The sequence below is a fragment of the Amblyomma americanum genome, chromosome 7 (genome assembly GCF_052857255.1).
Source record: "Amblyomma americanum isolate KBUSLIRL-KWMA chromosome 7, ASM5285725v1, whole genome shotgun sequence".
In the NCBI taxonomy this organism is placed as follows: Eukaryota; Metazoa; Arthropoda; class Arachnida; order Ixodida; family Ixodidae; genus Amblyomma; species Amblyomma americanum.
Genome location: NC_135503.1, coordinates 22,331,286 through 22,348,901, shown reverse-complemented (window position 1 = coordinate 22,348,901; position 17,616 = coordinate 22,331,286). Strand labels below are relative to the sequence as shown.

General features: G+C 44.2%; 1 protein-coding gene across 1 annotated transcript in view; it reads left to right on the top strand.

The window, feature by feature from the left end:
- Nucleotides 1–14,970, top strand: part of LOC144098670 (kinesin-like protein KIF11) — a 29,802-nt gene extending 14,832 nt beyond the window's left edge. Inside the window, exons 15-24 of the mRNA XM_077631480.1 lie at nucleotides 799–927; nucleotides 1,423–1,590; nucleotides 3,327–3,413; nucleotides 5,367–5,428; nucleotides 9,226–9,325; nucleotides 10,871–10,954; nucleotides 11,095–11,413; nucleotides 12,101–12,240; nucleotides 13,174–13,254; nucleotides 14,138–14,970. Coding sequence (XP_077487606.1) covers nucleotides 799–927; nucleotides 1,423–1,590; nucleotides 3,327–3,413; nucleotides 5,367–5,428; nucleotides 9,226–9,325; nucleotides 10,871–10,954; nucleotides 11,095–11,413; nucleotides 12,101–12,240; nucleotides 13,174–13,254; nucleotides 14,138–14,227 — 1,260 coding nt within the window. The 3' untranslated portion in view covers nucleotides 14,228–14,970. The remainder of the gene's footprint in view (nucleotides 1–798; nucleotides 928–1,422; nucleotides 1,591–3,326; nucleotides 3,414–5,366; nucleotides 5,429–9,225; nucleotides 9,326–10,870; nucleotides 10,955–11,094; nucleotides 11,414–12,100; nucleotides 12,241–13,173; nucleotides 13,255–14,137) is intronic.
- The last annotated feature ends 2,646 nt before the right edge of the window (nucleotides 14,971–17,616 follow it).

Sequence of the window (17,616 nt, the reverse complement as noted above, 5' to 3'; positions counted from 1 at the left end):
GCGCTACGCTTGTATGGCTCATGATGGCTGTTAGTGTAACCAGTAGGAACTGTGAGCTCTTTATGCATGTGTTTTCAGTATCATTTGGAATGCTGCCTGTCAGGAACAGCCAGTTCTCTAATGAACTGCTCTGCAGCACCACTAACAGCAACTAGCCTGTCAATTTGGTGCTACCTTAGGTTTTATATGATGTTCCATAATTGCCGCCGGGTCAGGACTAGCGATGGTCACCTGTTGCAGTTACATACCTAAGAAAGGTCTACAGAAGCCACTGGAGTAGTTCAATGTACAGAGCACGGCTAACTGTGCTCAGTTAAAGCATTCGGTTTCCTTTTAAGTGCATGCTGAGGAAAAAACGTGGTCTAAATTAATCCGCACCTCCCCACTATGATGACTCTCATAGCTCACATTTAGTTGTAGTACATTAACAGCCACACATCATCTGTGGTATGCATAAACATGCTCATTTAGCACTTGCACACCCAGTGCCATGACTGTTACGTCACGGATGCTATGTTGCAGATTTGTATGCATGATCCTTGTGTAATCAGTGACATCTTATAAGAATGCTTGGGTTAGAGATAAGCTGAATCACTGGCACAGCATGGGTTCTTTCAGACAAAAGCAAAAGCTTCTTTGCGCTGTTTAACGGTGTCACTATGATTGTGATTGGTACCTTTTGTACTGGCTAAGGTTGCAGCACTACAGCGAAAGATGGAGCATACTCTTGTATGGGTTCAGAGGGAAGGGTTTTGTCCTACAGTGCTGTTGTCACCCCAGCCGATGCTGCTGTTTCAGGCAAGCAACCAAGCGAAGCTGCAGACGCTGTGCCAGTCTCTTGTTCCTGAACGAACGCAGGAAGCACAAGAGAGACTAGCAGAGCTGGAAGTGCAACAGTCTGCTCTCGCGGACCAAGTCTCATCTGTGGTGAGTGCATTCTTTACACCGTTTCTATTTCTTGAAGCTTGGCTCTATTTTCTGTAGCATTCCAGTGTCTTGGTTTACGTGCGTCAATAGTGGCCTACTATTATAGGTTTGTATTAAAAGGTGATACAGTCAAACCCGACTATATCGAACCCGTTTACATTGAATTACCCCGTATATCGAACAATTTAATTTATGAGCGTTTTATTGTTAACATGAGAATATATAGCAAAAAATACGAATATATCGATCAAAAATAGCAGCCGCGCTCGATATATCGAACTTCCAGCTATGCAAAATCGCCCCAGAAGTTGGCTTTCTTGCGCTGCGGCCGGAAAATTTATTTTAATTTTGTAGAGTTTGAATTGAAGGGTCCCTTTTTAATATACTGGGTGTTAACTGGGCTGAAGTTTCAATCCAGATAACGGTGCTGAAATAAAATTCAGTTCGGATTTGCGAGAATCTATTGTATTGTGTAAATAAACTTTGGTGTTTCAGTGCCGCCTCTTCTCGGAGGAAATCTCTGCACACCACCACCGGCAGGAACTTTTTGTAGCCTCAATTCTGGAGGAAAACGCGAAGCTGCACCGACAGTTGAATGCCCGCTACAGCGAGGACCGCACACTGTCGACTACTCTGGAGCAGAGTAGCATGCAAGCCGAAAAGGTTGGTGCGCACTGCATTATTTTATGCTATTTTCCTTGGTCTAACAAGTTCAGCTCATGACTTCTTAGACATTTCCCCCAAACAAACTATTCCTAGCAATCGATTCAGGTGTATCTCATAAGGACTGGCTTGTTGTCCCCTTAAATCTTCTTTCATAGCTTGCAGTGAAAGAAGCTATGACTTGAAAATGAATCTTTCTCGCCTATTGATGGGCCCTAAGCTTGTTTTGCATAAGTAATGTGCAGTGTAGAAATGTGGAAAAATTTTCAGGCAAAGCGGGTAACATGTTGCCTGAAAACCTCTGCCTCACTGACTAGTGCTGTGCCTTCGCTACCGCTTACTGCAGTTGACATGTTCTTTGTACCCTGTGCGGTGGCTGCTCACATCAAGGTCATAGTTAAGGTCTGTAATTATCTGCGGTGGAAAATTTCATATTCTGTGAATTTATAACAAAGAATGTGCAATATTCCGCAGGAAGCCTCTCGCGCATTAACATGTGGATCTTTTAATTCCCGCAGCAGCGGCAGCCATGCCACTTGTTCTTGCCTACCTGCTTTGTGCTTTTGGCTGTACAGTTCTATGCCCATTCGTCCTTTTCTTTCTTTCCTACTAGTGGCTTTTTCCTCTACTTCTTTTCTTTCTAAGTGGCCTGCGCTGCCAACTATCGACGTCCATAGAAACTCCCTCTTGCCAATGCTTGTCTCGTGCTTTGCCTCGATGACCCAAGGTCATCAAGAAGTTTACTTTTACTCACAGTTCATAAGAAACCTTGTCGTCTATCTCAAGGAACAGTGAAAAAGTTTGCACTCTAGTCGCCATAGTTTGGTAAAATATAACACTAGATGCTTTCTCAAGCAGGACGACGCGCATTATTTTCATGCATGTGATATCGATTTCAAAAGGAGCCACTATCATGACTCTTCTATGTAAGCGGGTGAGTGCGTTTCTGCTAGTGCTGCAGCGCTTTACAGGTTAGCTGGCTTGAGTGGGTGCGAGGACAAGCATGTCAAGGCATCAGAACTTTGGATTCACTTTAAAGGTGGAATCTGGTAGCGAACAATTAAACTAATCACATTCTAATGATTTTATCATTCCTACCAATGTTCAGAAACTGAAATATCATCTAAAATTGAAAATGTGTTGGCTAACACAATTCTGCAAAAAATGTTCAAATTCGCGATTTTTCGCGGAATTGTAGAAAATTAAGGGCCTTAGTTATAGATGCTAGGCTCTGTAACGAGTGGCAGATATTGTTTCACAAGTGTCTTCCTGATACTGTGCCAAGTGTGACCTGCAATATTTCATACCAAAGATTCCAGGATTTCTTTCCTTGTGCAGCATTATAGTGTGTTCAGCAAGGAATAACTGTACTGCTGCAGTCTTTAAACCATCTTTTCATTTCTCCTGCTGATAGTCTTTGCTGCAGTTGGTACGGACATGCTAGCTTAACTAGTCCTCTCGCAAATTTATTGATACTTACTTTTTACGTTTGTGTCTGGCATGGATGGCTGCAAGAGCACCGTACTTGCTTGTGGGAGGTGTGCACTCAGAGTGCACCAAATTGCAGGTATTGCAAGCATGAAACTTGTAGGAAGCAGATTGAATTCTTAGCATTTATATCAGTTTTTAAGAACATTTGTTGTCATTTTTTTGTGTGTGTTCAGCATGTGTTGTGACAGATTAGATTTCACATAGGTTCATTCACATCATTGTTTCCTTTTTTTTTCTTCTTCCAGGAGCTGACCACTTTCATGCAGAATATCGATAACTTCGTGCAGTACTTCGTGTCGTTAAAAGCTCTGCAGAGAGACTCGGGGGCCAAGGTATGACTGAAAATACACTCACATGTACCAGTTATACCGTATTTGCTTGAATCTAGGCCGGTACTTTTTTTTTTTAATTGTTTACAAAACTCGGGGGTCAGCTTAGATTCGTGGATGCGGTTTGCCTGCAACTGCTAGACACATAACGCCATCTCGCGGCCACAGCTTGCAGGTTTGCAGGCTCCATTTTGCTTGTTGGCGCTGGCTTGTTCGAACATTGTGAACAAAGGTCTCGCCGTTCCGTACTTGCTTGTGTTCGTCGCCGCGTGGCTTCGAGAAACCCCCGTGTTTGCGGTGCAATGGGGCCCACGAAACGATGCCATTACACCACGGCTTTTAAGTGGAAGGCAGTTTTGGCGGCGCAAAGCACTTCAAACCTACAAGCCCAGCGCGACTTCGGCGTGGATGACATGAACGTACACCAGTGGCAGAAGCAGCAGAATGAGCTGTTAAACTGCGCTACAAAGCGAATGGCCTTCACTGGACCCAAGAGTGGGTGACACCACAAGGTGGAAAAGGATGTCATCAACTTTATCAGGAAGCAAATAGAAGGTGCGATACCTATGACGATGGAGGTAACACAGGCAACGGCGAGGGAGGTCGCTAACTTTAGAGGCGTCCCACAGACCCAATTTAAAGCCAGCATGGGCTGATTCACGTGTTTCATGAAGCGTTTGGGTTCAGCCTGTGACGGCGGACTTCTGTATGCCAAAACCTAACACTTTATTTCGAGGAGGAGCTGGTGGCATTTCAGCGCTTTGTTATCAAAAAGCAGCTGGAGAAGCAGTACAGTCTGGCTCAAATCGGTAACGCTGATCAGACCCCAGTGCATTTCGACATGCCTGTGGCGTACACAGTCAATGAGATGGGCACAAAACACGTGAAAGTAAGAATTGCTGGATTAAGAAGAGACGTCTTACCGTGATGTTATGTTGCATGGCCGATGGGCGAAAACTGCCGCGCCACCTGATTTTTAAGCGGAAAACGCTTCCATCCATAGAGGTTTTCTCTAAAAATGTCGTTGCGCACGCACAAGAGATTGGGTGGATTAGTGGTGCCCTAGTCGAGGATTGGATGAAGACCATTTGGCAGCGTCGTGCTGGGATAGTTGCATGCTGTACATGTGGCGTTGAATGACATCATGCGTAGGCATAACGCACTGGGAATTGGTGGTGGAAGAACAGGAAAGCTAGCTGGAAATTGTGCCTGTAGCTGCTGCATTGGGAACTGGATATGCTTCTTTTAGCGCAATGCACAATGAATTTGTTTTTTGTTTTTTTCTATGCGGATATCAATTCAACTTCTTCAGTTAGTTCAAATTGCTTGACATATGTGGAGTTCAAATTAACATGGGCCTTCTTTTTGCATGCACTTGATGTTAACGGGAGCAAAACATGAGCGTGAATAAACCGGAATCATGAATTAACATTTCACACCATAAGCAACTGCAAAGACTCATTTGTCTTGGATAGATTTGAATTTAAAGCTGTTCCCCCTGGCTGATTCAAACTCGTGACGTCCTTGCCAAAAAGGATGGGTTGCGACCCTGTTGAAGTGAATGGTGTTGTTGTATAGCCTCTGGGATCCGCACCCGAGAAAAGATGTCAATGCAAGCATTTTGCTTTGGAAAGCGGCCACTGAATGTGACAGCTGTATTTCTTTTTCTTTTTTTTCGGCTCTCTCTGTGATTTGAGTGGTGTCTTTGTGATTAAAACGTGGTACCCTCTTGATACCAGTAAACTTCAATTTGTCCTCAGGGCGCCTTTAAGACCAGAGGACTGTTAACTTTCTCGAGTTTGCAGCTGCTTGAAGCTGGATTGGTTAGCTTAAGTTACACGGTTTTCCTTGGCATCTTCCAAAAAGCTTGGCCCAGAAAAATGGGTCGAGCCAGCTGTCACTCCTAGCACACCTGCCTCTCAAGCGCCAATGTGAATTATTTTTCTCATTTTGCAGATTTGTGAACTTGGCGCCAAAACCATGGAGGCCAGTGCTGCTCAGGTGTCCGCTGTCAAGAGGTATGTAGCACATGTGTGTAGACCCTGTTTGAAGCTTTCTAGAGTCTCTTACAGAGAAGCTAAATCAGTTGTTGCAATGTGTTATTTCGTGATTTCATCTTGGTTTGCATTTGTTTTGTTTGCCTGAATGAAGCAAGGCAAGCTAAAAACTTCTCTGATAAAAGTAAAATGTGTGAACTTTATGCTCAGATTTTTTTAAACCATATAGCTGTTCTTACCTTTTTGCTCGGAAGTTTGGCGTTGGGGCGCCACCTCCATCAAAGCGGGCATGGCTGCCCTGACAATGCACTAATTGGTCTGCACAGGATGCTGTCATGCATGATGTGATTCCATGCAGACCAATCAGTGTGTCATTGTGTCAGAGAGCACAAAATGTCACTAGTGTTTTAACCACTGGTCGTCCGAGGCTGTGGGGAACGCTGTGGCGAGCTGGAGATCAAAGGAGGAAGTGCCTGGCCCGTGAAAACAATCTGCCTTACGTGTCATGGAGCCAGCAACAAAGTAACATCAGCGAGAACACTCCTTGGTTTGGGCCGCAGAGGCAGAAGGGAAGTGAATTAGATGCGAAGACCCGGCAGTTCAAGTCTCTGCAATCAAATGAATGCACTTAGACGCCCGGACCCTGCAGCTCAAACCGTCGAGAGAAAAGCGAGGCGACTGAACGAGCAGGCTAGCGCAGGAGTCGAGACGGTGGCTCAGGAACAATCCTCACTATCATGGCTTCTACCCCAGTAGCCGATAACCTCGCTGGAGTTCCCGAAGCAATGTCTCGATGCTTCGGCTCTGCTAATGCTGGACCATTTGCGTTGAAGCGCGTGTAACTGTCCTGTTAGCTTTTTTTTGTGTGTGTGTACACTTATGTGCACATTATGACATCTTAACAAGCCTTCCAGTTCCAGGAGTCTTGGTTTGTCGAAGGAATACCCTTTCAGTTAAGTTTTACTCAAGTGGCTGTGTGTTTAACCACAGAGGTCAGGATATTCAACTGGGCCTTCAGTATTTTCTGGATGGTAGCAACTGCTATTTTCGCCTTGGCAATTTTTACCACAACTTAGGTGCTAGGGCTTCCTTTTTATGTACCGCTGACATGCAGGCAGAGCAAACCATATTTAGTGCGATGAGGCTGCTCATGGCAGTTTTGTCTGGGCCGGTGGCGCAAGTCCAGATTTTATCCCTTACTTAGGAAGCACTTAGAACTTCTTCTCCTCTACATAAAGTTGTACTATTAATTCAATATGCTATCAGTAAATATTGTTCTACTAGACAGGTTCTCAAAATGGATTCCATAGAACTCTTGCATTCCTAGGAGCACTTTTTTGGTTTCCCTGAGCACCTAAATTCATGCATTCCTCAACCACCACCTTTCCTTTTACCCTCACTATTTTGGGACTAATCATACTGTAATTGCTCATGGCTGGCTGTTTTACTGAACAGTCAGTCATTATTGGTTGAATATGGGCATTTTTTGAGGAGTTGTGTGTATGTATGCTTTCTTTTTTTGTATCCATGTTAGCCAGGAAGGGACAGAAGGCGAGGTATCCAAGGTTTCTCAGCACCTTCTGAAAATTTCTGAGGTTCCTTGGTACTATAGATATTGCAAACCCCTGTTCTACTGTAATATCAACTATTTTCAGAGAGGAGTACTTTTTCAACACTTCAAATGTGCCCTGTGTTAGGCAAATCATAGCCTTAGCTGTTTTTGCACCATTAAAGGGACAGTGAGAACTCTATAAATTTTTTTTGTTAGCAAAATCTGATAGTTCGCTATTTCTTGGCTTTGTAGCCACTTCTCCGGGAGCTAAAAATGCATTTATTTCAAAAAAATTTGGATTTGAAGTTGAAAGTTTTTCCTGCCCTCCGATTCAAACTTGGCACACTCTTATGACGTCACGGCTTCCTGTTATGATGTCACAGGACAGAATGACATGAAACGTGACGTAAACGCAGACTCTGTGATTTCTGGCAGTGCAGTCTAGCAGCAGCCGAAATGAAAGCTACCGCCGCCACGCATTGAAGGCATCTATCAGGGGTCACTACCATCGCTTCGTTTACGCTTGCACCGGCGTCTTGCCATCGTTACGATGGATCCCGTTCCCGAACCCGACAACAAAGTTCTCGCAAAAACTCCGGCCTGCAATTCAGCGACCTCAACCCCACAGAGCATGCGATGCTTTTGAGGGAGCACGGTTAGGTTAGGCGCCGGCGGGTCATTTCCCCCTTCCTCAGTGAGCAGCCGTTGCTAAAAAATATCTTAAACCCCAGTGCAGGGAGTCGCAAGGGGCGAGGGCAAGGTCTGCGCGTCGCACCCGTTGGAGGCTGGCCAATGCTTTGGGGCCAATGGATTGAGTTTCCTTGAACGGGGCTGTCGCATGATGCAGCAGGTAGCAGCGAGGAGGTTTCTCATGTTTGCAAGGGCCAGGTTATTTATTATTATTTTGTTGCCACAAAAAACTGATGGGTGCTCAAGGGCGCTCACGTTTAAAATTGGCGGCTTGAAAGTAAAACCGACGCACGACACTTCAGTGGGTTTTGCGCGTTTCCGGAGGTACGGGGTCCACTGGCTCTCTCGCCCGGTTACATGTACCTTCAGATGTGTACTGTGAATGGATTAAATTAGCAGAGAGCTCGAAGAGAACAGCTCCGCCCAACTCCCGAATCTATTGAATGGAGCCACAAACAAACGAGTTGGAGGAGAGCGGAGTCACAGTCTCTGCAGGTTCCAAATCTTTTTTTCTTAACTGCCTTGTATCTTGTCTCCCGTCCCTAATAAACTATTTCCGTTATGTAGTTCGAAGTTGACTGGCACAGCTGGGAACGTTTTGCCAGGCGAGCGTGCAAAGATACAAGTGCTCTTTATACTGCTAACTGCCTTGTACGATCACCGACCATCGTGCCATCATAGTTTTTTTTCGACCGTGGCAATCATCTCACCAGCATTAACAGGCTCCTTCAAAGGTTAACTAGCACTTGAAGTGGCACTTCGAGTTCCTGTGCTGTTCGGCGCTTGTAAATCGAGGCGCGTCAAAAACAAAACCATGGGGCAGGCAAAGCTCATAGACGCGAAGCGCCATAACAAATCGAAACTCTCCTGGCCGCCTGTGGCGCCGCCAAGCATCGGTTTTCTTTGCTTCCAACATTCATTTTGTCTTTCGTCTGCCTTGCTTGCATTATAAAAGTGCACTATCGGTTTCATTACAAGACTTACTTCAATATTGAACTGCGCAACCTTCCTTTGTCAGCCTCAGAGATTGGTGGCTTTCCATGGAGTAAGGAAAATTACTCCAAAGTAGCATCTCTTGTCCTATGCAGTCATCACACCTGTACTTGCGAGATTAGCCTGTGGCGGCGGTACCTGTATTTTGGTGCTTGCTATTTTCTTCCTTACAAGAGCTTTGTTTTCAGTAAGAGTGGCGTTTTTGTGATCAGGAACTGGTATTCCAACGATACTACAAGCCAACTTCAATTTCGCCTCAGTGTTCCTTTAAACTGAATATAACAAACTAATGAAATATCACAAAAAACAGTGCTTTTTTCATCAGATATGTAATAGTTTCTTCAGAGGATGATCTAAGTAAAAATGAGCTTTTCTACATAAGCAGTGGGACAGCAATAGGATTTGTTTTGTGGACAAATGAGCTGTGTCAAAAACTTTTAAAATCTAGTATGTGGCATTATTGTCATTGCAAATGAGCCTTCATCCATTTAGTACCGTGCAAACGGCATTGAACATGGCAGCTTTAGGCCTTCAAGGAAGTTTTTAGCCACGTTTAGAGCTTGTTCTTGTTTTCGTATTTCAGTACCACAGATGAGCTGATGGTGTCCTCGAAGGGACTTGTTTCCAGTGCAACATCCATTCAGCAAAGCTGCTCCAAGGCAGCAAGTGATTGCTTGGCAAAAGTGAGTGAGCTCGCTTGTTTGTGTCTGTACGCAGGTGGTACTCTGGTTGGTGATATACAGTTGGGGAGCACAACCGTTTGTGACTTTTTCTGCCTGTACACATAACAGAACTGTGCAATAAAAGTGGTGCCAGGTCATTTTTGAAGTTCATCCATGTGCATCTGTGCCACTACGAGATTTCACTGGACATTCGCCATATCGTTCTGGAACCGGTCATGTGCATTTTCCAAGTGATTCATGTTCTCTTCTTTTTTTAAATTTGCGTATCGTATCGTACCCACTCCTGCCTTGGCCCAAGCAGGTATTACAGTATACGGAAATAAATAAACCAAGTGTGTGTGTGTGTGTGTGCGTGTGTGTGTGTATAAAATACTCTTGCAGGCCACTGAATATGCTCCACCTGATTGTTCTCATTGACTGGAATGTTCAAATGCAGCTCCATTTGGCCTTTCTAGCCCAGCCAAGCAAAGGAGGTAGCTTTAATGATGAGTGAAAACTTTGCAGACCTCAAAGAAGGTCAGATTGTCCCCTCACCCCCAGTGTGAGGACAGCCACTGTGGAAGAGAGAAGTGAATCTTTGCTGCTGTTGTAAGGGGCACTCCACAATTTTTCTTTTTAGTTAAAAATTGTTTCTCTCTTTCTCGTATGTTGATGTTCTTGAGCAGAAAAAAATGTATTTATTGCTGAGAAAATTTATAAAGACAGAGAATTTGTTACATTCGATTCAAACTCGTAACGTCAAGTCCTAGAAGCACTTCGTGATCGCTGTCTAGAAGTGGCTGTTTGAATTAGGGTATCGTATGACGTCAAGACAGACTTTTGTGCACTTTTTTGTCATGTCTATATTCAGATGCAGTGCAAGAAAAAAATGGCTTTTCCCCATCAAAGGAACCCTTTCCATGGCCAGAAAATGGCGTTAGCCGATTCTAATTATCCTGCTAGCCTGAGTTGCGTGACAATGCTGGGAGTGGCCTGACGGTGCAGGGTACTTCCAATGCAGGGACAGGAGTACCTCCTTCTGTCTGCCACTCCCTGCTTTTTCACTCAAACCGGTTCATGAGAATCTGCAGACACCATTGGCTGGAAGGGGTACCTTTGATGGGAAAAAGCCGCTTTTTTCTAGACTTTTATCTGACTGTAGCTTATAAAAGCTTTGTTTTCAGTGACAGTAGCATCTTTGCCGTTAGAACATTGCAAATGTTGATGCAGACTTCGTTTAATTCGTCCTGAGTACCACAGCAGTGGACTAGTGGCTTAAGGATCCGCTTAGTATGTGGGAGGTATGGGGTTCGATTCCCAGTGCCGTTGGCTGCCCACCGGTTTCCACTTGGTACAAGCATTCTCCTGTCCTTGCGCTCAGCTTCGTTGGGGCAAAATGCTTGTATACTGGGTTTTTGATCCCACTTTCAGCAGGTGAAAACACCTTGTGACATGGCGGTCTTTGGACAAAGTTGCCCTTGCGCCATTAAAAATCCATCGACAAGTTTAGACATACATTGGGCTTGTCTTGAATATGAATCAATCATTCTGGTTTTCTTAATGCAGGCAGAGGAGTCTTCCCAGAGCCTTTCCAACATCCACAGGGCTGTAGAGGAGATTGTCACCACTGAGGCTGGTTGCCTTTCTGAGGTGAGTTCTGCTAGTATCTGTATGGGGGCAAAGAAACTTGGCCTTACAGTAAGCTGCTCCACCACAAAAGCAGCCTAGCCGAGCAGCTTGGAACTGAAATATCCCAAAACAACATTCCCGATTTCCAACATTTGTTCTAGGCCCTTGTAGAGCAAAAGAGAGAAGCAGAGAATCGGATGACAGCCTGCATTGAGAGCACATCGCAAGCAGTCTCCGAGGGCTCTAGGGACACTCGGTGCCAGGCAGAGAAGGTCAAGGCGTTGGCCGACAACGTTGAGACAAAGGTTGCCGAGGACTGCAACCAGATGTCGCTGTCATGCCAGTATGGCACTGTGCAGACTGGCACTGTGCAGGACGGTCTGGAGGCACTGCGTGCCAGCGTTGCAACCAGCATGGCAACATGCTCATCTGCAGTCTCCGACTTCTTCAGCCACGATCTGCAGGAGTACGTCCCTACCGGTGAGCTGATGCATTCAGTGCCCACAGCCGTGGTTTGCGGTGTCTTCATTCATTGGAATTGATTTTTTACAACTTACTAGTAGCTTTTGTGGTTGCATCTCCAAAACCCCCAATCTCAAATTTCGCCAATGTTTGTCCATCCAAGGCCTCTCCCGTGACCTTGAGGTTACTCGGGAAGAGCAACCTCAGTCTTGAAAGTTGCACTGGTGGCAGCTCCTGTTATTGCAGGGCAGTGGTGCATCCTTAACCGCTGTACCACTGCTCCAGGTGCGGTATGAGGGCTTCCACTGGTCTACAACACTAAATTCGAGGATGTCTAATTCTGCAAATGCGGGCATTAAACCCATTAATGGTATTGCATGATAGCTTAAGTCTGATTTCGCCAATCTTTTTTCTGAAGCCTGCTTGACCTTGAAAATCGAGCCTTGAACCGAACTCAAATGCTTAGCGCACCTAATTCACATTTGGCCTAACCACGCTAAATTGGCCACCATTTTTTTTTTATTATTTCGTATGAAACCTTGTTTCCAAGGTAGTGAACTGCAACAACTGGTGTATTTGACGTTATATGTGCAGCACTTCTGATAAGACGAACAAATTTTTTGGTCCCTTCAAGTTCATCTTAAGGGAAACCTCCTGTACTTTTTCGGATCTCATATTTCTTGAATTTCTGCATGCTTTCTGTAGGTTGCACGCCGCAGCGACGGGAGTACAGGTTCCCACAGGACCTGCCCCAGACATCGCCGCATGAACGCATTTTGAACCGTATTCGGGCTGCAACGAACGTTGCTGCGGCAACTGCCCTTCCACTTCCTGCTTTTGATGATGTGAGTGCACTGCATGCTTTTTGTTTTTTGTAGCGATAGCCACATTACGGTAGCATTTCGAGCATTCAGCTTCAGCGTGGCGGCGCTGTCACGTGGTTGGTCATGTGGTGCGGAGCAGCTGCTGGCAGCGTGGCGCCTTGTCTGATCACGTGGTTCGTCATGTGGTTGGTCACATGACGAAGTTCCACTCGGCCAGCTGTAGCTATCGCGTCACTCCAGGTTTAACCGAAGCTAAACAATTGCCAATTTTTTTCACTTTACTGTTGCTCAGGGTCCATGCTTCTGCAGTGTATTTGCAATACCAATTTTTGCCCATACCGTGCAAGTTATAGAATGTTGCAAAAATTATGTGTGGGTGGGATCTCTAGATTTTAATATGCTGCAGTAGTGCAAATTTATGCGCTCAAAAATTCTGTGCACCTTCCTTTCTCAAAGGCCTTTTATTTTGGGAGCTGCTTTTTGTTTTCTTTTGTAAAAATTTTTATTCTTCATACAAGTTGGTTATTTGGCTCTTGATTGTTACATTGATGTTTATTTGGCTGCAAAAGACTCGTTTACTGCTTTTTAGTCCCACCACTCGATTCAGACTAGTGACATTAATGACTCCGTGATCAGTGGCAGGAAAGTAATGGCAGTGTGGCCTACCCTCGGAGATCTGCAACAGAAAACTAAAACGGCACTTGCATCTCCACAGTGTACTTGCAAAAGTGGCCAAGGGCAGTATATATTTTTTTAATCTTCTGTTGTGTAAAGCCATTGTTTTCAGTGAAAGTATCTTTATAATTATAATGAGTGACCTTATTATTGCAGGCCAACTTAAATTTTTCTCAGTGTCCGTTTAAAGCAACGAGTAGTATTTGTTGGCCGCATGCCTTCTTATGCTGCCACCATTTTTATTTTCGCCATATCTGATCACCTCCCTGCTTTAATCAGGTTGACCTGACTATACCACAGCCAAACGCCCAGTGTTCATCTTCATCGACAGAGTCTCTGGCTTCTATTCCTAATATGTCGGTAAGTCTAAGGACTTGGGCAACTTTCCTCGTTTTATGTTCTCATTAACAGACCTGCATAAATGTAATGTGCTTTATATTAAGGTAGTGTGGTTGGCTTTTCTTTCATTATTGTGCGGTATCAAATGAGGTTAAGCTCAAAAAATAAAATTTAAGGAATGGTGAGCTCAGCCTCAATTTGCTATCTATACGCAATAAGAACTTGAAACAGGGCTAATAGATCTCATTTTAAATATGCAGGATATTGCCACGCATAATAGTCTCATTTAAAATGTCTTTCCTTTGTCATCACTGTGTAGTATAACGTTTTAGGCCCTGTACACCACCGATCACGTTTCAGATTTTTATAAAACTCTGAAGGAAACTTTTCTTATACCTTGTGTTTGGCCTATGATGGCTTTAGCTGCCTATGTGCCATTAAATCCCAACAAAACGACAATATAACAGTCGCCAACCGAAAATTTGGACCTGTGTTTTTCGGACTTCTTCGTGGCACCGCTACATGGCGCATAGATCCAATGTGTAAGAGTACCTGAAATTTCAGACGCACTGCAACTGACTGCTCGATCTTTTTCCACGTTGATAATGTTTTTTTTTTTTGTTTCCTGTGTGCGTTGGATGTTTTGTTTATGACCCTAAGGCCATTTAAAAGTTTTCTCCTCGCGGATCACAAGCATCATGGCTAAGCTACCTCAAGAATTGTTTTATCATCTATAGTTTTAATAAATTTGCCTCTGACTGATGGCCTTGCAATTGTGCCACTACTTGTCTGTGGCGCTGAGATGTTCCAGACTGCGTGCTTTTACTGTACCCAAGTTTACTATAGCAAGGTTCTTCGATTTTTAGACGTAGTTTTATGTGCTGCAACTACTGATTTTTTTCAGGAGAACAAGGAAAACAAGGCTCGAGCCTGGAAGCAAAAGAAACCCGGCAGACAAACAAGCAAGAAGCAGCTTGTGCAACGCAACATATAGACGAACATTTTAATTTTTTTTTTTATTTTTCGCAAAGAAAGCCTCATTTACACTTTTCTTCTGCCATTCTTCTTCTTAATGCTCGTGTCATTACCGCATGACCATGCTTACTAACCCATCTTACTCTGCAAGTTTTATACTGTGGCATTTTAAGTACTACTGACAATTGCACTATAGCTGCAATACCGTAAGTACTCTCTAATCTGCTTAACTTTATTTCAACTTCATGTTCTCGTAACTTTCACTCAAACATCGCCGAAAGAAGACACTTTCTTGTCGTTCCTCTGGACTGCAACATTAAGTGGTGCTGCAGCACTGCATAAATGGTGGGGGGAAAGAATGAAAGAAAAAAAATGTTGGCTACAGCACGGGCCATTGCATAGTGCCAAGCATGCAGTGTCCTGTTGTACTTAAAATTGCAGCCAATGTCGAGGCTTTGTAGACAAAAGCTGCTTTGACTAAATACTTTTCTTAATGCAGTACTTTTCTAAGAGCACACTGCAAGTGAGCAGAATAAGGAGAACAAAAGATATTCCTTGAATATGCCCGAGAGCCAGTACTCATGACAACGTTGTGTAAAGTTTTGCTGGTATTTGGCACCACTGTACATATGAATGCCTCTGCGGCTATGGAGCATGTAATTTGCTGTCATTGATGCCTTGATTTTAGTAGTTTGTGACTATTTTTATTGTTTACGCGATGCATACAAGTTCACCAAAATAAACTTGTTCATTGACCATGCAGTCCTGCAGTCTTTTGTATGCATGCATCGCTCCCGAGAGAAAGGATAAGCTGCATGACTGTCCCATTTTACTTGGTTGCAGATGATGTCATGATTTTTGTAGACAGAAGCTGCTTTAATAATTACTCACTAGTGGATAACGGATAGCTGTTCTCTTCACCAAATAGGGCCGTCGCGGTGGCTGAGTGGCTATGGCGCTCGGCTGCTGGCCCGAAAGATGCAGGTTCGATCCCGGCCGTGGCGGTCGGATTTCGATGGAGGCGAAATTCTAGAGGCCCGTGTACTGTGCAATGTCGGTGCACGTTAAAGCATCCCAGGTGGTCGAAATTTCCGGAGCCCTTCACTACGGTGGCTCTCATAGCCTGAGTCGCTTTGAGACGTTAAAACCCCCTTAAACTAAATCTCTTCACCAAATTCTGTACTCAAATTTTGCATTGGCTTAATTTTTCTATCTGCTGCACGGGGTTAGTGGCTACGATTGTTAGCTGTCAAGATCGTGGGATTGCATCCCGGCTGTGGTGGCCATATATCTGTGCCGGTGAAAATCAAAAATGATGGTGTGCTCTGTGATGTTCGTACACATTAAAGAACCCCAGGTGGTCAATATTCATCTGGAGACAATCAGTGTGTTGTTCGTGTGCTGCTTTGGGAGGACAGTCGGACACATGTTGTCCCGTATGCTTCAAGTGCCAGCAAATGGAGAATGGTACACATATGTGTCAGTTTTACCTGCTGAATACTACGGAACTATCAAAAAAAGCATTGAGACTGTTTTTATCTTTTGCTAATAGGCCTCCTCTGCGTTTTATTTTTATGCGTGTGGGTGTGCAGTTCGGCACAAGCCATTTTGGCGGGAAGTACAAAATTGGAAAAACTGTTGAGGTTTTGGTTCTAATTTGCCAGTCAATTACCTAAAAAATCTTACTGCTGCAATTTTTAATTCTAGCGATAGTTTTCTTATGTACTGAAAAGACAGAGGTACAGATACGTACCATATTAGAGGTCTCGTTGCAAAGTCAGGGTTACAAATGTGTGCTTTTATTCTCCAAAAGTATTGGGCAGAACGGCCTGAAAGTGATGCACTTCAAATTAGAGAGTCATTCTGAGTGCAATTTTTCCAATTGCATGCATGTGAGATGTGCATACAGCTTGCGCCTTATAAAGAGATAAACCTCCTGTGCCATACCATGTATAAGCGTTCTAGTTGTAATAGTATGTATATCTAATTTCTTAACTGGTAAATTGTCAGTATTTGATGAATTTGTTTGGTACCAAAAACGATTAAATAATCTTGTACAAACCTAAAAATGGGTAAAAAATGCATCATAGATGTTAGCAATACCAGCAAACTTTGCTCGTGAATAATAATAAATTGCTTGAAAGAAGACGGCCACATCCTAGAGTGTTTTGTGCCGAGACTGTACTGTGTCATCTAACTTACATGAACAAAGATTAAATAGCCATAGCATACACATCAACATTGTTAAAGCAGTTCTTCGCCAGCACATAGAGAGGGGACACTTCTTGAGCATAAGTGAGGGCTGTTTGATTGAGGCAAGTGTAGAGTGGTGTGTATCTTAGAGAGAGAGAGAGACTCTTTAATGAAGAAACAGAGAATTTAGCCGGCGTTTCAATATCGCTGGCATGCTACTCTGCGTAGGGAGGGGAATTTGGGAGATAAAGACTGAAGGAGAGCAGCGTGGAAGAGGTGGAAAAAAAAAACGAAGATAAAATGCAGCCATGAAATGGGTACTAAGGATGCAGTGGCGAGTATTGATGTAACCTATGGAATGATGGGGTGCATAGTCCGACGAATGGGCTGACGAAGTTCACTGCAAGAAGAATGCATGAAGGTAACCTGCAAGTGAATTTAGAGCTTATCGAGATGGCCAATGTCTTTTAAATATGTAAAAAGAAAGTTCATTGCAAGTCTTTGTTGCCTGAAGCAGGCTAAGGGGCCTAAAACATTGTCCATTGTTAGGGGCACTGGGCAGAGCTTCTGCATGCAATGTTCATAGTACGCACGCTCGTTAGCATACGCAGGGCACTCAAGCAGGATATGTTCCACAGTTTCTATCGAAGCACAGTTGTCACAATGCGGACTGTTCATTTGTCCAAAACGGTATCGCAGGCCATTTGTATATGCAGCATTCAGACGAAGTCGGTGATAAAGTGTTTCGAGTTGTCGAGGAATTCTGGGTGAGAGTCTTGATCTAAGATGTGGGTCGATTGAGTGAAGAAATTGGTACTGATGTGTCGGCAAACTCCAAAGCCGATACGTTTCTTCGTACGCAAAACTTTTAGCCATTTGGGACGCATCAGATTTCGTGAGAAAACTTCGAATGTATCTCTGATGTTGATGGCCCTTACGGGCCGCTTCATCTGCTTTTTCATTAGCCATAATGCCACAGTGAGCAGGTACCCACTGAAATGTTATGCAGTGGCCTGCGGCAATAGCTAAATGATGGATATACCCAATGTCCAGGGAAACTGGCTGGTGATTCGTTTTCTTCAGCAGGTTGGAAAGGATCTGCAGAGATGCTTTTGAATCGGTGAAGATAACCCAACGGCCGGCGGTTCGGCGCAGGATGTAAGAAACAGCTTCCTTAATGCCGTGAAGCTCAGCTGTTGTAGAGGAGGTCCTCCG